Here is a 24773-nt window from a genome sequence, read left to right on the forward strand (position 1 = left end):
CACACACTTCTAAATATAGGTTTCTTAATTCTGAACTGAGTCCCACTTCACGCTGACTTTGATTCAAAGATGAATTTCCTCAATCTTCTCAGACCTAAAACAGGACAACAGGACAAGACTCCTTGTGTCCCCTTAGAAAATGGGAAATACCAGGACCAAATCCTTATGCCCAGTGATTTATTACAGAATGCCTCTACTTGAGAATGAGAGAGAGAGAGAGGGGAAGACTCAACTATTGCTACTCAGAAGATACTGACTTCAGTATTAATGCTACAGGTACATCTAGATAAATAGAAAATGTAATAGAAAACATTAAGATGAAAAACAGGATACAATAAATAACAATAACTCTAGTCTATACTGCTTGCTATTAAGCCAAAGCTGTAGGAATTTTAAAATAACAACTTGAGTAAAAAGATAAAGTGTCTTCTACCAACATAAGCAATCGATTATAGCTCTTATTTTAGATGCAAATATATATTCCTGTACATCTATCGGTGGAAAATATCTAATGAAACAAGACCCGTGCTACTCTTGTTGAGAGCAGGAGTCATGTACAATGATACTTAAGGTAGATTACCTCACGTTATACGAGTTTCATCTAGTCAAGAAATGGCAATATGACTATATAGTGAGATACACATATAAAATGATTCACAGCTACTTATCAATACTCACCTGCATTTCATACTTCAGGGTCATGTGGAAGCACCAAGATCCTAATCCCACAGCTGAAAATAAATCAAAACTTTCGGTTTTTTACAGTTAACATGAAAGTCTACATGTAAAACTTTCAGGTACATTAACTTAAATGCATGAACTTTGCTGGGAAAAAAATTAGAACATCAGCATCCCATTTCAGGGACAAACCCCCGATTTTCCACAGCCTTCTACTTTATACTTTAGTCACCAGTGATGCCCTTGAATTTATGGTTTTTTGGGCGGTGAGTGTCCTCTTTCCCTCCTCTCAATACTGTCTCCTATGAACTAGTGTAATCTCAATGAGGATAGGAGTGGATGGAACCCAGAATGAATGGAACAGTATCATTCTATTTCTCTTTTTTCTTTTTTTTTTTATTTTAAGTACTTAAAGATTTATCATTCTCAATCCTTCTATAATGCAAAGCATCATTCAACTGCTAGTATTCCTGAAAGCCTGTGATATTTCTGCTTGTTGTCCAGTTTAAAAGGTAAGTTTTACAAGGAGCTTTTTGTCAGCTGTAGAAGCAGAAATGAATTGCTACTAGAACTCAGAACTAGAAATTCAGGGTGAACAAACAAAACCCACGCAGTATGAATTCGTTCTATGAAACAAGAGCACCATTTCTAAGCCTTCTTCTTGGAAGCTTATCCTTCTATGTAATGATTTTTATTTATTTGAAATACTTTATTTTTAAACTCTGAATTTACTTCTGAAATTAATTTATGAGATATATACTTCATCTACACACAGCTTTTTCAGTTAGACAAGGACAATGTTTCTTGGAAGTTAGATTTCACTGTTTAGAGCAAAGCTGGTAGAGTATTTAATGTATCATTCATTACTTTGAAATGTTATCAGTTAAACACTCTCATTAAGCACCAGCTCATTTTTATTTTGCAAGAACAAGTACATTAATGCGATGTCTTGTCCTCCTTCAGGAAATTATGTTTTACCTCAGACTCTACTTTCAGAGAAAGCCAAGTAATTTGCACTCAAGCCTTGATCACTGGGTAGTGCTGCTGTGCTTTGCTGCAAGAGCATAACCTTTCTACATGCAGCAGCTAGATTTCACCGATGCATAAGCAGACCTCTATCAAACAAACTCTGCATTTTGTAAAGGATTCCGAAGACAGTTGATAGACATGTCTGGAGATGTTTCTTTAGATGCTATTAGACTAGAATTGTGATTCTTACACGTACTCAATGAAATGCAATACCTAAGCATGTAACTTTACTGAAACATAAAACTGTAACACAGCTACATTTAAAAACGTATTGCCAAATACTTTAATGTCATTAATTCTCTGGGAAAATTAAGCATGGCCGTCTACCAGAACATAAACCACCATATGCACTTCTGTAAGTTCTGATTAAATTGTTTTGCTTCTGAAAAATCTTTTCAAACAATAAGCAACAACTGTTTTTCACCTTCATTGAGATTTTAATGAGAAATTCTCATAGCCATTTTTCTATGTATACAGAATATACTACAACTACTGTCCATTCTGAAGAAAAAAACCATTAAGATCGTCATTAAAACAGTACCATCCATTATCCTGGCTGTCACAGTGATTTCAGTATCTTCATGATACAAACTCTTATAATTTGTAACAAGTGCAATTTTGAAGTATGGGCAAAATCATTGCCTAACAAATTTCAACTGATTTTAAATTAACAAAATGTGTTGTTACGGGGGGGGTTTCTTCTTGTTTTTGGGGGGGTGGGTGGGAGGTTTTTTATTAATGTTATTGGGGTTAATAAATCTCAACAATCAGCTACTAAACTCCTCCCCTTCCTCCTATATGATTAGAAGCAGTTATTTCTAGATTATTTTTCCTTTCCAGTCTTTGTAAAAATCAAGAATGCTGCAGATATTAGTGTTTCAGGTCATTAATCCCACGACTACAATTAATTTCTAAAAATAATTAAAAAAACCCTCTTACTGCTGTGTAATGATCACACTTGGAGTTTCTTTGATTATGAAATTTTACTATGCATTGGAGAACGATGCTTTACCTGTATTGTGTAGCAATAAAATAGCTATCTGAAACAAGAAAAGTTTACAGGGATTCATCATATGGTCCTTCCTAAAATAAAAACCTGTACTGGAAATGGCTGTAATACTGCTTGCTCCAATCTTGACAGAGTTCATGAACACAGTCAAGTCTGTTTGGTATTTAAGTGCATTCTGGAAGAAACTCAGGATGTTACCTGACTACAGAAACTGTATGACTAGATTATTCATCAGATGACACTCTCCCTCTCAAGACTGCACAGACAACATTTCCTCAAACACTATTGTGGTAACTATGCACAACAGCATCTTTTTGAAGAGATGGTTTACATGCAGACTGAAGAATAAAACTATGATTCTTTACATATCCCATTTATACCTGCTTATTGCAGAAGGATAACTTAAAAAGGTGTTTTACATTGCAGAGGGATAACTTAAAAATGTTTTACATCTAGACATCGAATGAGCTAAGACCCAAGTTTCTCATTTGCTACCTTTGGCATACATTATATCTTAACACAGAACTGTGCAAAAAGCTTCATGAATCTGTTCAAGAAGGAGGAAGAAGGAAACTGCATTAAGAGATGATGAACTGAACTGTAGCAGCTGAAGCATATGTCATACTCTGCTTCACTAACATCACTGTATAACTGGTAAACTTCAGCAGAGGGGAACTAATACCTAATACTGCACTCACTGGGCCAAGAGCTGTGCCAGTCAGAGTTGCTGTCTCGTGGCTTAACGCAGGATTAGTGTTTGGTGCTGAAAACATTGCAAAGTAAAAAGACGAAACACCTATCACATGCCAAGGATCGCAAGGAAATCTTTATTTCCTCTGCTCTGCCCAGAGCACACTACCTTTTTGTCACACTTAAAGTCTAACTTGTAAACTTACAAGGGGCTTAACATGTATTTCTCTCCAGTAAATAGTGGTTTAATACTTAAGCTCAAATGTCGTCACATGCAGCTTCTACCTGCAGTTCTACAGAAATGCAGCTATCTTTAGATATACTTCTCATCACATAACTTCAGGATCAAGACATTTCTAAGGAATATTTACTTCACAAAAACTATCACTGCAATAAGAGGTTCTACTAGCTTTGTACTTTTCAAAATGCGAGTGAACACGATCACTGCAATTTACACCAATTTTCATTAGAAGCAACTTCCCATACAGCCATTGACAAACGGAGAAACAGATTTGCTCCTTATCTTGTAAGCAGGGGTTACATCAACAAACCTCTCAAGCTACAGGGAATATACATAAATCATGTATTAAGCACAGAATACATATTAAGTCACAATATTATGAGATCAGAATAGCACTTAAAAAGACTGGAAATACAAAGTCAGGGTAGGTGCTATATGTAGACTAACATGGTCTTTTTCGTCCTGCAGCAAACACAAGTGTGATTACTGCCAATTGATAAAATAGTTGCGTTAGTGACGATGTAAAAGCAATGCATCTGCAAATTTTACTTCATACACAGTTATTTCACTGTGCTTCAGCACTGTCAAAGACTTCAAGGCAATATTCATGTTAGAAATAATCTGACATTATACATGAGATCCAGCTCCATATATGAACCATATAAACTCTCAGGATTTGAACCCCAGAGGGACACAAATATCCCCTACGAATTTTTCAATAGTTTTAGGAAGAATCAGAAGTATCACACAATCAGTGATAATTCATTTTGGTATAAGACTATCCATCAGCATTCAAAATTCTTATCATATAAAGCCTAAAGCCTTTATAGAAAAAACCAGTTTATTATGATTTCATAGATATGGTTTGAATTTAAACTGTACAGGTTCTGTATGAAAACATTCTGAAGAAAGGATGCTCCAGATGCAAACACCTTTATTGAGGTATCTACACATGAACTAAGGTGTCAAAGCTTCCACTAAAGAGAATGGCATTATAAAGAGTAATTCAGCTGACCAAAGGGGATATTTTAGGATGAGCCAAATGATTCTCTAGGTTTTACTGGCTGCAGTAGGAGACAGACCCCTCTGCACAGGTAGATACAAGTTTAGGTGTTTGAATCTGGAGCTGAATTCCACCGACGGTTTCTTACAATGATAAAACTGAACTAAAGATAAACAACAACATACTGCATCATAGACAGTCAAAGAATGAAACACGATGAAAAAGTAGAATTAAATGAACAATTTTTATAGAATTATTTTGTTTTGTGTTTTCCTTTCACAGCGTAAGAGACAGGAGAGACCTTGGTTGCTCCAAGGGTACAGCTCTACAATAAACTCGAGCATGGCTGGGACTGTTCCCAGACACTATAATGCAACCATCTGCTCTAGTGAATTGTTAGAACAGTCTGCGGCGTGAATCTGGCCTGTTCCAACTTTCCCCGAGCAGCTCCCAGGCACAGCCCAGCAGCCAGAAGAGCCCAGGGCCCGTGCCCAGCAGGGAATTTGTATGCGGTCACCTTGTTTTGGAGGCTAAGACGAACAGACACGGGCTGTTCCACACTACTTGGCTTCAGCACTCAGGAATGTTCCTGAGCACATTTGATCTACTAACGCTGACATAGACTAAGCACCTTCTCTACGGCCGTTAGGTAAGAATAAGGGAATTAACTTTGACTGAAGGGCTTCTAACAACTATTTTCACAGATACAGAGTTTCACTGGAAATGAAGTTTAGAAAGTTGTTTACGAGTTCCTATCGCTATGTCTAACATAGAAAACTTTTTGCATCCTTTTTTCCCTCCATTTTGGCACAGCTTCAATGACTGAGCCCTATTAAACAGGCCAAAGAAATACAAAACAGAACAATCCTTCCAAATTTCAAGTAAAGCATCTAATAAAGTATATAACTCCACTGACTGCTTTTTCTTGTCTTCTTAGGTCCAAACCAGTTACACTCTCTTTTTTTTAATATATATAATTTTTTTTTTTTTTTTTTTTTTTTTTTTTTTAAAATCGAGACCCGTCTAGAATATGAACCATTTGGGAATCATAGTTTCCCAGGACGCGTGAGGAAATGACATATGGTAGAACCTGATACAACACCACAGCATCATAAGGAACCATTCAAAAACAACTGCTTATTCTTCAAGGTCGTGACAGTCTGATGATTTGTTCTACCTACTTCATGAGATGCCACATGCTAAAGTAATTGCTTAAGATTATTCTTCATAATCTATAGGTTGATTAAATAGTTCTCTCAAGCTTAAAAATCTTATCCAGTTCCTATAGAGTTCATTGACACATGCCCTTTGAGCTGAAAGACAGCAGAAATAAGGGCTGAGAACAGTGCGCTGTATCTCAAAAAACTTGCTGAAAAGTGCAACTTGGTCTCGGCACCAGAACGAACAAGAAATTTATTTGAATAGTTGTTTAGAAATCCCCCTTCTTGTCCTGCCAACGTTGGATCTTAGCATGTATGTGAAGTGAACAGTGCTTCCCTAATTCAAAACGCATTTGGTTCAAAGAGGAAATAAATGTCAACAAAAGAAATTGTGGGGTATAAAATCAAGCACTGAACACAGCGTGGTAAAACACAAAGGAACTGACAATCAGCTAAATGTCTGGAAGCATCCAGAAGAAACAGCTGATTTGGATCAAAATAACGTCTAGAAACAACACTTATGTTCTCAAATGCTAACAGATTTAATTTTAATGTCCGCTTTGACAGCTGTCTTTTAACATCTTGTAAAATCTCAGTAATGATTCAAAGTTGTTAAAACCTAACTAAAGTGCCCTCCCTTTCACCCCCATATTCATAGCAGAATTGTTAAAGAATTTCTACTTTAACAAAACAACCCTTAGACACTACTAGCTAGTTAGAAGCTCTGCTATATGGTCTTTAATGAAGCATGGTACGTGAAGTGAAATCAGAAGTTTGTGTTAAATTCACTATCCGTTTACAGATTAGGTCTATACTTGTTTGTTACAAATCAGGTAAGTAGAGTGAAATCCATTAATAAATAAAATTACTGTAAGGGAAAGAATTCTCTCTGGTACTTCCTTACAAAAAGAAATTTCTGTACACTTTATCTCCACTTCAGTATGCTTCTCATTCAGTCACATGCACAGGAAGAATGCCAATGTTCCTGGCACTTTTCAACTATATTTAAAATTTGCTGCTTTTATTCTATAGTACAACAAACGTTAAAAGGTTTGTGATTCCAAACCATCCTGTTCCTGTTTTTCACTGAGAAACTATAAAGTCTTCTATATTCCTTTACATCTTTCAACTGCTGTAAAACAGTCCAACTTTATGAATACTGAAGCAGAGACAAAACAGCAGAGAAACATTTTTGGGAGTGACCTTTAATGTTAGGTTCCAACACACGAGATAAAAATCAAGCCATGCAAGCATTTATCACTTCAGACAGGAGTCAAGGGCATCCCAGTCACAGATGAGCAGAGCCCAGCTGGAACTCAGGACTGCCCTCCAGCACTGCTGTCAAATACGTAGGCTGAGCTCCCCTTCACGAACACCAAGAACAGTATAAAACTGAAGTCCATGGTATTTATTGGGCTCAAAGACAGACTTTTAAAAAAACAAAAAAAAACCAAAAAACATTTTAAACATTAAACGATATATAAGAAATGCCCACTCAGGGCAGTCTTGGTGTGACCGCCTGACATTCTGGTCAGATAGTGGCACACTTTGTCCATCATGAAGTGTCACTGACAGTGGTGGCCACAAGTTACGGTGAAGATTTGAGTCTCAAATACAGATTTTTACTTTTTTTTTTTTAATTTAGAAAGAATGGCAGTATAGGATACTTCGATTCAAGAACACACAAAAAATGTCAACTTCAGCAAACGCTTACATAGTTTCTTTCCCTGTCTTTTTAAAAGGAAACCCTGACCTTCAAGAATTCCTTCTGCCAAACTATTTTATACTCAGACAAAAATGAATAATTACTCAAAACCATAAAAAGCTTACAAATGGCTATTTGGAAAGTGTTCAGACAACATTCAAAGCTGTACATTGTTGCTGCTTATCCTTCACACATATCAGCAAAGCTGCCGTAACTGAAAAACCATGAAGTTGTACCTAATACATGTTACAGTTTAATTGCCATCAACAATTCATTTAGCATATGGATATGTGGTTTTCGACAATGTTTGTCTAAATACAAGTATGCCAATCTTAAAAGTAACATTTACAATAAACCAATCTCTTACCACTGAGAAGACAGGGAAACGTAGCCTCCACAGAGATAGGAGATATAGCAAACATAGAAATCCTGTGAAACACAGAAATTCTGTGAAATCTACTTCGAGACCCAGCTGCCAAATCTGAACCTTCTTGAAACATCTTCTTTTCTCACAAGGAACATGACTTCTAGTTGCATAATTAACGTTTTAAAGGAAGTTGGTTCTTTTCTGGATTTTGCTATTTTAGAAAAAACAGACTGCCCTTAAGTTCACCTATGCAAAAATGTCACATTGTTCTTCCATCCCTGCAAAACTTCCCAGACATGATGGCAGTTAGGTTGTTGGGTGATATATGCCAAAGAGGAACTGAAAACAAATTCAAACTCATGAAAGAATGCTTTTCCAGTTCCCTCAAGATCTTGGCCATTTCTTGTATTACTGTTCCATACAAATGTCACAAAAATATTAATATAGTGTGAAACTGTTTGGAAGTAGGACAAGACATATTCTGTAAATCATCATTCAAGGACACAGTAAGCTAAGATGCACTGAGCAGGACTTAAAGCCGGAAAAGGATCACTTTAAAATCTCATAAAGTTATTTAGTGAATTCTAACTTCATGTCCTTCCAAGAAACACCGATTTTCTGTAAACATTAACAAGTATAACAAATTGAGGTTTACGTTTCACACACATAGCATTTGGATTTAACTACTTGGTTTATTAATATTTGGATATTGTTCATTGCACATCTGAGCTCTCTTTATAATGAAGGAGCAAATTAAGTTTTACACATACCTGTAAGACACAAATATGCAGCTAAATACCGTTTTTCAAGGCCATCTTTATACGTCTGAATCGCACCATAGATTGGAGGTAGAATGAAAATCAGGTTACTCACTGTGTTCCCTGTAGGGCAGAAACCAAAAGCAAGATTTAGAATTGGGTACCATGCACTTTAAATAAATCAAGCTGCATTCACTCATTAAAGACAGGTTTGACAGTTTTCATCCAGAAAACTACACCTTTCTGGAAGTTGTCTTCTGCTTTCACACATAATACAAAGTTAAATTTTGGTACAACACAGTTAACTGCCTGAAGGCTAAGAACATTTTAACTTGTCTTTTTTCACATGTATGGATAGTAATAAAATACTAATTTAACTAAAAAGTTTGATTTAGATGATGCTTACTTTCTTGGCAGGAGGCAGAAAAATAGGGTTACCTTGATTGCACAGCTCATGAATTAAAACCCGATTCCTTAAAGAGATATAAGCCCCAAATAGTTCAAGCCTGGTATTTTAAAAGAACTGTTTGTTTGTTTTTTTTTCTTTTCTTAAACCTATTCTTGGAACTCTCTCCTCCACACTCCCTTCAGATACTTTAAGGTCAGCGAGTGACTCATTCCCATATGAAAACAGTTCAAACTTCAGCGTGCCAGTCACTGCGCACACGCAGAACAAGCCGGGTGGGACGCTACATCACAGATCACAATGTAAGACCAAAGACTGTAAGAGGGTACGACACGGAATAGCAAAAAGTCAGAAGCCACGACTGATCAGCATGATAGGCAACTGTCAAAGCTTATTAAGAGCCTGAACTTCAGCAAGATCCACTGCTCTCCATCCCTCCTGCTGAAGCTGGGATGCAATGCAAAGAAATGACATGTGTTGCAGAGATCAGAAAAAGCAAGAACAAGCCAAGAGCCCAGCTCTCATACCGGAAGGCATGACGGCTCTTCCTGCACTTGGGAAGATGAAGGAACCTTTCTTTTTGTTTTCCTTAAGAATACTCTCCCAGTCTGATTTAGATGGTTTTTTCAAACTGTCCTGGCGTATGCAAAAGTACAATGAAATATTGAGAAGTGAAGCATAAGGAAATGGTACATTTCTCAGCAGAAGGGATGCAGATTCAGCTTTTTAGCCTAACCACAAATCATAATTTTGAGAATAACGGTTATGTAACGGGCATAAAATGACATGCAATTTGGGAAAAAGAGCAAATCTATTAAAAAAGGCAGAATGTTGCTTACATAAATTAAACTGCACACTTTCACATGCCGTCAGTTAAATATATACAAAATTGAAACTAATTTCCAGATATCTCAATGGAAAGTACAATGTACAGAGAGGCCAAAAAAAACCCGATTTCTGGCTTTTTTATTCAGCAGAAAATCTCAAAAGAGTTTCACTTTCTAAAACACAGAACAAGAGTGAGCAGGCCATGTCTGAATCACTCCCCTAATTCAAGCACCTATTTTTCAGGAGTCCTACTTCCCAAGATCCATCCCAAAAAAAAGGCAAAAACTACCAAACTATGATCATGCAACCCCAAAGTATTACAGCACCACTGGGAACAAAAATCCATACTGTACAGGTTTACATAAAATTCAAACCCAAATGGAAAAAAGGTAATTTCACAACACATGACGCAGAAGCGTACCTAGTTAACAAGTTAGCTCTTCTAAATTCTCACAAAGTAGATTCAAATCTCAGTTTGAGACAGTCTTCTCAACTAGATAAAAATCACATCTGATTTTTATCAGATCTTCTTTAAATCACTTCCTTATTGATTTAACATCATCTCCTGCACAACCATGAATTTCACCAAGTTACAACAAGCAAAACAGAGATGTGCCAGAGATCTTACTCTTCTAGTCTGTAGTACTTACTACTAGCTCTGTAGTAAGTTCCTCCATGTAAAAGAAGCTGAAACCAAAACAGCTCTGCAAAGACATACAAGTTTATACCAATATAAAAGGCCTTTTTCATGCTCAAATTCTTTGGGGAATCATTAACCTTTTACCACATTCCCACAATGTTGCAATGGGCAGTGATTCACTTTCAGCGGAGACCAGGTTTGGAAGAAATCCACCAAAACTCAGTATTGTGTGGTACGCTGACCATTGCCACGTCCTCCCACAGATCATGCAAAGATGTCATCCAGCCTCAAAAAGTAGAGTAAAGGCTATATAGTCTGGATAGCGAATCTTCTGCTTCCTAAAGACGTTCTCAACTATGCCCATTTTCCAGAGACGTTATTAGACATTACATAAATATCAGCGTTCAAGGTCACTTTGTTATGAAACTGTCAAAAACCTGGCAAAAATTCAAATATGAAAATGCCGAACAAAAGAAATACCACAATGTTTATCCGCACCTGGGAAGGCACGTGACTTTAGAAGAGATTTGCAGTAGGACAACAAACTTCAGATGGATGTAAGAATGCAGAAAAGGCATTCTTCTGTAGGAAAGGGAAGGTTTCAACACTTCCTGTAAAGCTATAATTATGTTAAATTATTGAAAATTTACGAGCGTTTAATCTAGGACCATCTTGCTGAGAGAGGAAATACTGTAAACCTAATCTAGCTGTAAATTCCTGCCACTCCTTCTCTGCACTTTTTGGCCCTTATTATTCAGAACATTTATAGAACAGATTAGGCAAGCCTATTTGCAAAACACACGTATTGAAAGTTGTGCAAATTTTTTACAAAGGGAAATGGGGGTGGGGGAACAATGAAGTCCTCTGGCATGCTGCTAGCAAAATGACTTCTTTCAAGAACAAAAACTACAAGGCCTCTTTCAAATGCAAGGTCCCTAGGAGTGCGTATTTCATAAAAGTCTAGCTAGTCTTTACAGGATTATCCTCACATAGAATAGCTTATAAAATCATTAAAAGGGATTTTTACTAATTCCATCAAAAAATGGCAGTGGGATATGCACAGAGATTAGCAAACAAGGAAAGAAAGAAGGAAAAAGGTGACACAACTACAGATCCATAACTCTAAAGTTAATTAACAAGCAAGGAAGTGAAACAAGTTTTGAAGGAAATAGATATGGAAGTTAAAAATGGGAAAAAAGTTAAACTGCCAAGAAACCTAATCTTTTTCTTTTTCACCCGATTTTCTTTTTTTAAAGAAAAGGAAAAAAATAATGCAGCAGACCTCCTTGGGAAAATCAGATATTGGAGAAAATTTGCAACTAAGGCACAAGCAGAAGGTATGCAAAATAATTAAAGAAGAGATTATTGGTTATGCCTGTAAGAAATATAGTATATCAGAAATTAGATGAATGCACGTGGATGGACCTGGGCTTAACTCTTACAGCATTCTTATATTTCGGTACTGGATTCCTTGAATACTGGTCCAGAGAGTGATCTAATTTTCTTCAGTGACCAAAGACTGCTTCTCAGCATTTTATCTTCAGCATGTCTTGTCAACAGGAAGGAGGACTATATTGTCAGAGGAAGAAATGAATGAACTTGTGGACTGAAATGACAGGAACAGCATTAAATATGATGGCCAAGAACATGCCTTTCAATGCAAATATGAATCCTTATTCCAAATGTAGGATTAACCTATTTGAAGAGGCAGAAAAGTGAATTAAGATCGCATGGTGACTGACCATAAGCCATCACTGTAGGCACCAAACCCCCTAAATTTATTTCCAGTAGAGGCAGGGAAAATAGTAATGTCTTCATGCAAGCCAATAGTAGAATACACTGTTCTCTAGTTATCGATAAAAGAAAAGAGAAAGCACAGCTGGTGCAGAGGAGCATCACTCAGATGGGAGTGATGAATGGGAGCTTACAACATCGGAAGGGACAAAAATTGCTTAGCTCACCTAGCCTAACAAAACAATGGCTGGATGGAATAAAACTGCGCTCGGTAAATACACCATGGGTAAATGCCAAGGACGAAAGGGAGCTATTTGAACTGAAGGATAATACTGACAAAAGAATAAATAGATATAAACTAACCCTAAATAAATGCGGGCTAGAATTAAGAGGAAAGCTTCCCACTGAAGAGAACTTCCACAACTGCTTCCCAACAGAAATGGGCAGCATGATGAACCTACCTGCTTTCGGGTGAAGCTCAGTAAGCTCAGAAGCCAGATTACATGATGTGGTGGCCTATCACAGTAGTAAAACAGACTATGTCCACAAAGATTATACATGGTACTGGGTAAAGTGCTAAATTAATGTCTAATCATGAAAAATGCAGACTGTGTGACTGACCTTACAAATTTTCATAAAAATCTTTCAAGACTGTTTTAATGCAAACCATTGTTTCAAAATACTGTTTTATTCATTGAGAGAACGCCATACAGTACCAGAACAAAAGGAAATTTATGCAAAACATCATTTCAACAGGCCTCTGTCTATGGGAAGGTCAGCTGTAAGAGTGTTAAACCACATCTGCACCCTGTTCTACAAATACAACAGCAAAACCTGACAAGTCTTTTTTACGATGCATGTACATTCAGAGTCATCTTCAGGTCCTGAAAAATATGCATATTATCATAAATGCACAAAGATCTGTACAGTGACTTACCACCTCAAAGACAAAAAAATATAAACTTAAAGAGGAAATAGTATTTATGGGCAAACACAGGCACAATATACTGCTTACTGTTACACAGACAGCTTGGTACAGTTAGAGAGTACACAAATTTGAAGGACCTTACTTTCATAAAGTTTCCATTTCCCCAAATACATAGTTAATTCTACATTAGAAAGTCATTTCTACAATGAAGTTGGATGAGGAGTCAAAAGGAAAAAACAAGTAAAGTTGTAAATAAGTCAATTTGTAACAGAACATGGTCATAAAGAAATAATACGCAGGATGCAAAAACGTCAGGAACACAACACTGGGAGTTAGAATACAGGTGATGTTTTCAGTGAGAGAGGAAAAGTGCTATTATAAAAAAGAAGCAAAAATTATCATCTTCAGCTTTTGACAAGGTGACCAATGGGATTTACACAGTGTTAAGAGATCCTTTCTCCTCTGTTTGTACACAGAATGACTGCAAGATTTACCAACTGCAAGGATCTTGTCAAATGTTAAAATGTTCTTTCTCTGTCAAACAAATGAAGACTTTTCACTCTGCTACGGTTTCTACAAGACTCAAAAACAATAGAAATAGATGTTACCCTCAGAGAGGAGAGAAAATTTTTGCAGTTAAAACAGTTGACTATACATAAAAAGCTCATTTAAAATCAAAACCAACAAACATGACATTCACTACAGGCTTTCAGCTTCCCCTAAAGGACAACTGCATCTCACTGTGAAACAGGAGAAAGGAAAGTGGCTGCTGTTTTCTAAAATAGATAGATACCTAAGTTGCAATAAAGTCAAAATGTCCCTTTAAGTAAAACAAATAAGCAAACAAGCAAGCAAGCAAACAAACAAGACTTTGAGGCTGAAAACATCCATTTCATTGTCTGGATATCACGGTGCTCTGCAGTCAATTTTAGTGCACTTCCTGGATCACGTAGCTTTTTCCTTTTCCATTATTGCATGAAGAAAATAAAAATAATTATAAAAATCAAAGCCTGTCAGATGGCATCATGCAGAACTTGAATCATCCTTCTAGCTGCTTTCAGATATAAGGAATTCTATTTCATGGCTTTTGTTTCTGGAATCATCTCAAGCAGCTCTGGTGCAAACTACTGCTCATTATTAGAGGGTTTACCAAATTTAAAGAAATTGCGAAGCAACACAATTCAGGCACATTTGAGAGCATAACCATCTACCACTAGGTACCCTCTCTTTTAAAGAAAGATTTTTCTCTTGGAACGATCTCTAGGGATATGAAACCAAAGATCAACACACACAGAGAGTAACAGCGAAAGAAAGGCACAGAAAGGGTAGTCTTGTGGCCTCAGCAGCACCCGATAAGATGAAACAATGAAAGACAAAAAGGTGTTTGGAAATTAGATTTGAACTGGAGGAGTGGGTAGCCTAACAGCTGAAAGACTGAGGAGGAATCTAGAGTATTTCCTTGTATGAATAAGAAACTCATTCAAATCTAATACAGGAGTCTTGCTAAGATACAAGTACTTCATAGCTCACCTATCACAGCATTCTAAGTGTCAACAGAGGAATTAATTTGAATAAAACCCAACAAGTTTCCATACAGTATATGCTATCTATTATCAGTCAATAATAACTAAGCCAGAGCCCAGAGGAGGTTTCTATCACTGATGTTTCAAAATACAGGCATTTCATGATTGTTCAGAAGACCCAACTACACAGACTCAGCTGTTTTGGCCACTAACTTCAATCTTGTGCTGTTTTCGCTTACGGCTTATCACCAGGAGGGCAGTATAGGAATTAGATTTTCACTTCCAACAGCCATTTTTAATATCTTCCACTTCAAAGTCTACAATAACTGCACTTCAGAGTGTCAGGAAATGAAAACTCCTGTCTCCATTTGATATTTCAGAAGGAGCTCAAGGGGAGAAAACCAAGTCATCCCGATGGGAATTTTGCCAATATGTAATTAATAAACTCCCTACTTGCTAATGTGCATAAAGGATCAATATAAACTTCCTGTTACTGAGTCAAACACAACACAGCATTACTCCAGGCTGGGGCACAGGATCAACGCGGACTTAAAAAAAAATAAAAAATGGGGGCTAGGGGTGTTTAGAGTGTTTATTTTTAAGCGACAAGATCTATTTCTTACCTCCTGTAATTCTGCTTTCCAAATACTAAGCAAGCCTTGCTTTTGTTTCCCTGGACATTAACTGAAGTTGCAACTTCAGCAATTCAGCTGCAACTTGTATTAGCCACCACATTTCTAATAACAAAACAGGAAAAATACTGAAGCAATTACTGAACTGTATAAGCTATGTATGAAAGCTTCCTGAAGAACTATAAAAATGGGTACAGATGAATAACAATTCAAACTAATGGGTTATTAGAGGGACTATTAGATCTCCCTAGGTATTTAAAATAAAATCAAAAATCTAAAGAGCAAGTTCATATGGATCATAGCAATCATAAAATTAAAAGGTAGATAAAACACCATAGAAAAATGTGATAAAGTGAGCACATTACAAAGGAATGCTGCATTAATCTAGCTCTGTATAGATGTTGGCATACTATTATGAGAAAAAAACGGTAAGGGACAAATGAGAGGGAGGGGTCAGATATAGCAAGCAGGAGCACTACAAAGGAAAAGAAAGATCTTAAAAGAACAGCTACCTAAACGTCAGCCAGGCAGCAGCTACAAGAAAGCAACGTGAAAGCCAACAGATTTACATGGGAGAAGGACTGAAAAAAAATAAAATTATTTGTATTACTAAAGAAGAGCATTCTGATCAGCACTTACAGACTGAAAGAAGGAAAAGGGAAGTTTAGGTAGAACATCTAGAAATCAAGTTTATTTGGCAGCAGCAACATCTCCCAAAAGAAGCCATGAATCCTGGAACAGTTTCAAACAAGAGTGGACAACACGGTGCAAGATACATGAAGAAAACAATCCACCACGGGTAAAGAAAAGAAGCAAACGAGGCAGGAACGCAGCCCCTCCTCAATGCTAGCACCAGCACAGATGCATACCACTGGTGTGAGCACACTGCGTTCCAGTCGCATCTCAGCCCCAGCCACAGCAAAGCGCTGCTTCCAGTAAGTCAAAGTGCTGGGACAAGGCCAAAAAAACTAAAGGCAGCATTGCTGCTGCAGAGCTGGTGGCCAGCTGGGAGGTTTTAGCGTTTAAAGTCAGTGTGCAGGGCAGTGCTTCTAGATCTTCTAGGCTGCTTCTCCCTTGCTGGGCCTCCATTTCTCCAGGATACATAAATGTACGCCGGTATCTTTCTGAAGAGGTAAACCATTTCAGTGATTTACTGGATTGGGGAGGGGTAAGGAGGTAGTTTTAGGGGAAAAAAAAAATTAATTATTAACAACACAATTTGATTTTTATCCCCAGTGCTCATTTATGAGCAGTTCCAACATGCTGTGTCAAGTGATACGTTCCGATTTATGGCCTTACACACTTTATATTCCAGCTGCAGAATTCATTCCCTTGGCATTCATCATACTAGTTCAACTAATATTTTTGTAGATGTTTCTACTCTGATTACAGTATTTCGTGTTACATTTGTGTTCAAAACAATCAAAAGGTAATTAGAAGAAAAAGCTCTCGTCACTCCTGACTAACAAAGCACACACAAGAAAGCTCAGTTCAAACCTGTAAAGTGTGGGTGTATTTTCTAATGCACAAGCCTCTCTTTGGTATGCACGTCTTACAAAAGCACTTATTATTAAACTGCTTCTAAATTGCCCTAGGTTACAGTTAAGCTATTCTTTTCTTTACCCTCACCTCTCTACAAAGTGCTTTGCTACTGTGTAGTAAAGACACTAGAAAATCAGAACCTAACAGGAGACTGCACTAACGCTGACCTTGCTTCTTACGTATACCATACTAAAAATAAACGAGTGAAAGCTAATACTACACAAATCCAAATTTTAAAGCTCCACATGTTTCTTCATAAGCAATCCCAGAAATCCAACATTTGCATTCATAGTGCAGATTTAAACTTAGATGGTGAAACATTCATTGCTGGGCTAAGAAGTTTTTGCTCTTCCCCCTCAAATCTAAAACATATTGGTTACCTATTTAGTCTCCATTACTGCAGGGTCTGAGCAACCCCGGTCTTCTGTCTACTTATCCTCAATATCCTTGCAAGAAGAGGACAGGCTAGAAGAGGGTGCCTGAGTCACAAACCAACCTGCATAAAACTGAAGCCAGGACTTTCAAACACCAAAGTGTTCCCCTAGCCACTAGACCATCCTCACCTGCCCCAATAAAAATAATGAGTTCATCTCATAAAGGAAGCTTCAAAGTAGAAAGTACATCAGGATGAGAACTGGGTATGTTCCAGAAACAACATTTTTGTTACCAATTCCTATAATGCTTAGCGTAACGGAGTCTTCCTCCTCCTCCTACTGGAATTCTTAAAGACTATCACAAATGAAGAAAAAGTGTCTAAAGAGCCAGAACTTGGACTGATGTTTTTTTTGAGGAAGGATGACTGATTTTTTTTTTCAGAGGGATCTGTCTTGAAGTCTTTCATGAGTGAAGTCCAAGGTCTGCACGAGATGCTGTTCCTCAGAAGAGTTAATAGGCCAGATTACAAAATGTGGAGGACCGACTGTGAAATTTAACAGGTAATTATGAAAGCAATTGCAAGGGAAATATTCTGAGGTGACAGGCCAGAATAAAGATAGCTACAACAGCTAAATCAAAAAGCCATGTTCCTCACTTTTGAAACCAGTTTTGCTATTTATCTTACTGTGGCTCTATGTCTTTCGCATGTAGGCCTGTCACACGTGCAGGGCATTCTGAACCATTAATAAATTTTTTTTGGCGTTTTGAAGGGACCATTACACAAAAAATAACGGTATTTAAGGATGTAACAAAAGTGCTAGAATCTATCCTTGGCCATTTTTTGAGATTGCAGGAAGCAGCCTGGACAAATATGATAGTACACAGCTCCTTTACAGGACATTTTATTCCCAGTCCAAGTTATCCACAATTAACTGGACTATGAGGAATAAAGTTGCATTACAATTAGCTGATATGCCATCCTGTCATATTTTAATGTTGCTTTCCTAGAGTATGGGAAGCCTCATGGAAAAGAAAGCATCATTTCCCTGCTAAATGTGCACCTAAGATGATAGCAAGCAGACCAATTACTCTGAAGTACACCTGGAAGGATTTTGCAAGTAAACTTAAAATAAAAACAGTTGACATAGGCAGATCATTTGAAATATCAATCTAAAAAGCTCACCGAAAGCAAGTGCTTACAGCTGGAAAATGCAATCAAAGTCTAAAGAGATTAGGCTGAGATGATGTAAAGTTAGAATATTACATGCAATAAGCTCATTGCTGAAGGGCAGATTTGCTGCTATTATAGCCTTTACTGGAAAACAAAATAAAACATATTTTAAATGTTATTTTAAGACAGGCTGATGATGTCAGATTGGAAGGAAACAACCAAGATGGGGGAGCTTACTCTTCAGCCACTGCTAAAACTAAGCAGTGACCAGTATGATGTTATAGCAATAATCCATTTAATTTTCATCATACTTAACTCCTTCCAGTTCACCCTTCTTCTTCTATGCTGGTGTCAGCATCCTGGCTTCATGTTCACTGTCTGCACCAACTCCTCTAAACCTAAGGGTCTGTCCAGAACAGAAAGTACAGCTTTTGGCAGCTGACAGTTTTGAGCTACCAGAGTACATCCAGCCCAGCATCTGTCGGCTCTCACCACAAATAGAGATACCAGCTTGAGGCACAATATGCTGTGGGTATCATCTCAGAGGCTTTGTAGGACTCTTGCAGGCACTGCAGTGAGATACAAGAGCTAAGCATTTGGGGAGCCCAATATGCTCAGTGGATGGTGGATGGCAAAGAATAACGTGTGTCAGTGCTCTTTTCCAGATATTTGTAGTTTTAGTTTGAGTAGCCTTTCTTCGAAATCCAAATCCTCTTGCATTCCTCCCTTTCTTGCTATCAGCGTGGATTTCCTCTCCGTGTCCAGAATGATTAAAGTCTCTCCTACTAATGACTCATGCCATTCTTTTGCATTTTGCCCTACTTGGATGGTAGGAAATTATAGGTGAGGTGCTATGTGACAAATGTAAAACAGAGCACGTGGGAATAATGAAACTAGTCAGCAACCACTGCCTGATTCAGATATACAGCAACCATTCAAATGCTGATTGGTGACATTCCCCCTCTCATCAGCAGTATTAACAGAAAATCCCATCTGTAACTATCTTTTTTTGCAGGACTGCCTTAAATGAAAAATCTGAAGGCTACCTGGAACATGTGATAGAAGAAAGGCACCTGACCTCAGAAACTACTCGGGCTCTTCTTTTTCACTCCTAAATACCCAACTTTATCTCTTTTACGTAGGCACTTCTTTTCACTAAAGTCTTCACAACCTTCACAACCTTGTTAATATGACAACCTCTGGCACGAACTTTCAACAGTACCCAATTAATTCCCTAACCCAAGACTCAAAGGTTGTCGCTCCTGGTCTGCAACTTCTAAATCCAACTCTATTCTTTAGTCAGTGTCCAACTGTCATTTCAAGAAAACTTTCTTGTTCTTGCTTGACAAATGAAAAGAAAAAAATTGGCAGTTGCCTATCCACCCACAAACCTTGGCAAAACCTATTTATCTAGAGGGAAAATGGAGCTGCTTCTTCACAAAGACAATAGGATCAAAGCCCGCATCTTAAGTATCTCACAATCTAAACCAAACACGGGAAGAGATATACAACACATTGAAGGTTCGAACTTTAAAGACTGTCTTTTTGTTATAAATATAACTTAATATAGTATCTATACAATAACAGTTCATAAGGTGGGTGGCAAGCATTCGGGCAGAAGTCAGTTTTACCGAATAATGGTATGAAACAGTCAAAAACTGTACACAAAATCAACGAAATTCCCAGCACAAATGGTGGCCCAAAGACTGGCAGAGGAAAACTTTCAGAGGACAGGTTTGAGACAAATGTAGAAGTAGTACAATAAAAGCAGAAAAAAAAAAGTTAATACAAAAGCCATGTGGAAATTGGCATGGAAGAGTTTAAAGGCAGGAAAAAGAACTGAAGAGCTTGGAAGGGAAAAGGAAATAGCTTTAAAATATTTCTCTGCAGCCTAGAACAGAGAAAGAAAAAAAGACAAGAAAAATTAAATTGGGATGGACTCAAGAGTTTTAGCATTCGAGTACTGTGGTGATGTTAGACATCGTGCTGAAGACTATATTCTGAGGGGCCTCACAGGAAGATAAAACTTGGGCCTTGAAAGATTTAACAGCCACCAAACCCCAAACATCTGAGTGAAAAGCAACTGTGATATCACAGATCACAAAGGCATAGCAGTTTGTTTAAGTGATCGAAAACAACATCTGCTGTATGATTTCACTACCGTGGTGCACTTCCCTGCTGCCTTCCAAGGCATCTACACAATTCAATTGAGCTGATTCTTATTAGAGACTGCACTCACCAGCTCGAAAGAGGCACAAGCAATGCAAACTGGCAATGCTCATCTGGTTTTCACTCTGCTACTTGTAAAGAAAGCCATAAACTTCCACATTGCTGCTGCTAGCTGCAGCTTTATGGAGATGGCATTAAACTGTACCCTTTTGCAGAAGCCAGATCTGCAGGTACAGGGTGCCATGAACAAAAGTACATTGCCAACCTTCTTTCTAAATTTCTGTTACTAAATTGAAAAAATAAAGAAAAATGTTTTGCTTCTCCAATTTTCCAGGCTGTTCACTCATGCACGGGTCAGCACGCTGCATACAGTTAGTTCTCTCTGCTTACATGGGTCATTTCCACAACTGTGAAAAGGATTTGGAAAAAAAAGAAAAACCCAAAGGAAAAAAAAAAAAAAAGAAGATAAAGGCATCAGTTTTCATTCATGAGCAAAATATCACCTGGAGCAACTCCGAGTTTATATATTTTGTATTTTTTTTTCTTAAGTCTACAAGATTTAAAACCTGAAAAAAATGTGTATCCTGTGGGAGGTATGCAGGGAATATCTGTAGAAGTAGACCCTGCAGCTCTCCTCCCGAGTGTAGTAACCCACACAGCAGGCTCTGCAGCTTCCCTGCTGCAGTCTGGGGCCAGCACCAGACCTGGCAGTCTCTGGCAGGAGGAGAGTACTGGAAACTCCCTCCAAGAGCAATCAAGTCTATAATGAGAATCACACAAACATACCCTTTCTTACACAGTAAACCTCGTTAAGTACTTGTAGAAGAAAAATACACCCATTTTACCTAGAAGAAATGTCAATTCCACTCTGTGACAATAAAATCAGTTCTTTGGGTCATCTTAGCTCCCTGATGTAGGTGACCCATTTGATTTCAGAGAAAGCCAGATCTGCAGATCCTATTTCTCAATGACATATAAGTAATTTTTCAGGTATCCCTAGGTTTCTTCATTGTAAGGTCAAAACACCCATTAGAAGGGATCACAGTAGCGTGCTTTTCAGTTGGGATGCAGGCCTCTGCCTGAACAAACAAATGGTGGTGACCAGGGAAGATGAAGACAACCTGATGAACAAATGACAGATCTAATCAGAAATACTCTGTCCCAAGATTGTCGGTGTCCAGACTATTTTTTACGCTCAACTATGCTACAGAGCTCTATAGGATGACTTCTTTGATCTAATACTGCATCTAATTCTTAAATGCTGGATCTCGTCCAAATGAAAATCCTTATCCAACTGGAATTAGCAATTACTAAAAATCTAGCCTTCGGGGTAGCAGCATCTTGAGCTTCCGCTGCAAGTAATGAGCTCATTAAAGCACTGTATAAATCAGACAGCCTCCAGGGTCACGTTTTATGACCATAAAGTTGATTCCTTGAAATCCTACTAGTTGGAATTCACACAAAACATACTCTGGTGTCCTGTGCCATATACCCATGACTCACAGAAAAGCAGATGTGAAAGAAGAAACTGACGGAGAGGTACAGCTAGTACAAGTTATGTATGCTGTCCTGGCTTCACTCACTTCGTGCTGTTAGGTAGAGGCAGATGTTCAGCTCACCCCCAACACGATGTCTTTTTCCAATTCTGCTTGTCTGCTTTCCTACCGAGCCTTGCCTTCTCCTCAAACCTAAAAGTCGAGTCTCAAACTAACGTCCTGAACCTTGTCCAGCTGAACCAGCCCACACTCTTGTCCCCTTCTCCAGCACCTCTGGTTAGAGAGGAGGATCAGGGCAACGTTGCCTCGACCAGGCTGCAAGGGAAAATACCCTCTTGCTCACAAAGCCAGCTGGAGATCCTTTAAGAGACACACAGCCTGCACATATCATTCCTGGGTCACTCCAAGGACACTGGATTCTGAAAACAAGTCCAAAGGAACGAAGGAATAATGCAAAATAAAATAAAATAAAGCCCCAGGACACACCTGGGAAACAGATACGCTGCTGAGCACTAATCTCAATTTTGAAATAAAGTTTGGAATTTCCCTCAGGAAAGCTCTGCGACGTGGAGGGCAGGTTGAGTCACCAGCTGCTGGAAAGGCAAAGAACTGGAGAGGAACCTCGTAAGGCGGGGGGGGGGGGGGGCACAAATGGCGCGTCTCCCCGTGAGGATTGATGGAGAGGGCTACTTCTGCCTCCCAAACTCCAGACACACTGAAGTACATACTCTGCCAGAGGTCAATGGACCTTACTGGAAAGGAGCTACTGATCCTGCAGATGCTGACTGCACTGATCACCTAGAAAACATCAGTTTTTCAGTCACTGATCCCAGTGCATATGCAGCATATTTCTTCAAGGAAATTAATTTTTAAAAACAGATAGAAAAAAAATCCTGGTCAGACACTTCAGGTTTTAGAGCTAGCACAAAAACCCCAAGTATTTTACAGATGCATTTTCAAGTGCACAAAAGGGTCTGTGCCTGAAACCTTAAATCTAAACGGTGCCCCGCAAAATCACTGGCACTCTACCCAGACCTTGCCTATATGGGGATATTCAGATCAATTAATGGTAAAAGATCGACACTAAAGCAGTGCTGCTCTGGTTTTTTTGAGTTGTAACATTCTCTAGAAACTTCTCTCTTCCTGACACCTTCTTTCTTTCTTTGTAGCACTTCCACAATCACAGAATAACCAAGCACCTTTAATTCATAGAGCAGCTCAGCTTCTCTGCTAACGGACTGAAAAACAGCTGTAATTAATAAGGCAGGTATAAAGAGCTCCACTCCTAAAAAACTCAAAGCAATCAAAGGTAGGTAGCTTTCCCCTGAAAACCACTTGTAAGTTAGTTCCCTTCTAGCATTATAAATTTCATTTTTTTATATATATTTTGAATTAAAAGAACTTTTCGCATTTTCTTAACCTTTCACAATCCATAAGCCTTTCTGTGATCCTCTTTAGGCTTTTGAGATAGTCAGAGAAACAGTCAAGTGTGTTAGCACTTGCATGCATTGCAAGATAAAACAATGATATACTGCTGAGTTGTTGGGACTGGAGACAACTGCCAGAGTTCCTTTGAACATTTTTGCAGCGATTATTAAATCTTTCTTTTGTTTAAAAAACATCTTCCCCACTGATCTGTGAAGGGCTCCAGCAAATATGGAAAATGCATTACATAAATAGCAGTTTCACACACACACACACAAAAAGACACAACAAACCCCAGACTAAAGACATTTTTGTCTTTCAATTATGACAACAGTCATTTTTATCTGTGACTAAAGGCTCATTTAAAGGCATTAAAAGTCAGCAGTGTTCCTTTACCATAATTTATTTTACATTAATCTTCCTATTTCTAGCTACAAATATATATTCTGCAAATTCGTATCATGCAGTTCATAAACCTGTCTGCCTTAGTTTGCACATAAGCAAAATTAAATTGTACGAATGCCACTGCTCTGTTACCATTTGGAGTAGCAGATGTCCAATTGCCAGCTGTACAAGTACTGAATATGAAGCACTAATTATAAAGTAATCAAATGCTTTGTTAAACCATATTTAAGAATTTTATTGTCACTTAATAACTGCGCAAGTATTACTAGATAAACACACATGTGGTCCATTACCACAGCGTCCGTCAAGTTTTAAGCATATCCATAATGTGATGGATAAATGAGAACTGTTGATTGGACAAACGTAGACTTTCCAAAAGCTTTGACCCTGTCTTTCAATGAAGGCTCTTGGGAAAACAGAGAATTAAGCTGTCATGAGATGAAAGGTAGAGTTGCATCATGGATTAGAAAGTGGCAAAGAGACAAAAAAAAAAAAAGGAAGAATTTAAAAAAATATATAAATCGTTCATTGTGGCAAAATGCATCAAAACAGTGACACAAGATTATCCTCAGGCTTAAGTCAAGTATATACATTTACAACCTGGGAAGGGAAATAAATTAATGCAACAGTATTCGCCACTGACTCAAAATCACTTAAAATCATTAAAGAAATAAGAAAGCATGACAGCAGAGACCGTCCATCTGGCTTATGAGTGTACTTCCGCTATATTATTCTTTGAAGGAAGGAACCCCTCTTTCAACGTCTTTTTGTCCGCAGCACAAAAAGCAAGCTGTAAGTGTTCATCTCAAAAAGCATCCCACAGCTGAGCACTGTTCTGTACACTCCACCTGACTTTATA

The 24773-nt window shown here is 38.0% G+C and overlaps 1 protein-coding gene across 1 annotated transcript in view; it reads right to left on the reverse strand.

Annotated features, from left to right (window-relative positions):
- ACER3 (alkaline ceramidase 3) overlaps nt 1–24773 on the reverse strand; it is a 59778-nt gene that overhangs the window by 29818 nt on the left and 5187 nt on the right. Inside the window, exons 2-3 of the mRNA XM_075140289.1 lie at nt 8653–8763; nt 679–731 (exon numbers count right to left, since the gene is read on the reverse strand). Coding sequence (XP_074996390.1) covers nt 679–731; nt 8653–8763 — 164 coding nt within the window. The remainder of the gene's footprint in view (nt 1–678; nt 732–8652; nt 8764–24773) is intronic.

This window comes from Calonectris borealis, chromosome 1 (genome assembly GCF_964195595.1).
Source record: "Calonectris borealis chromosome 1, bCalBor7.hap1.2, whole genome shotgun sequence".
Classification (NCBI taxonomy): Eukaryota; Metazoa; Chordata; class Aves; order Procellariiformes; family Procellariidae; genus Calonectris; species Calonectris borealis.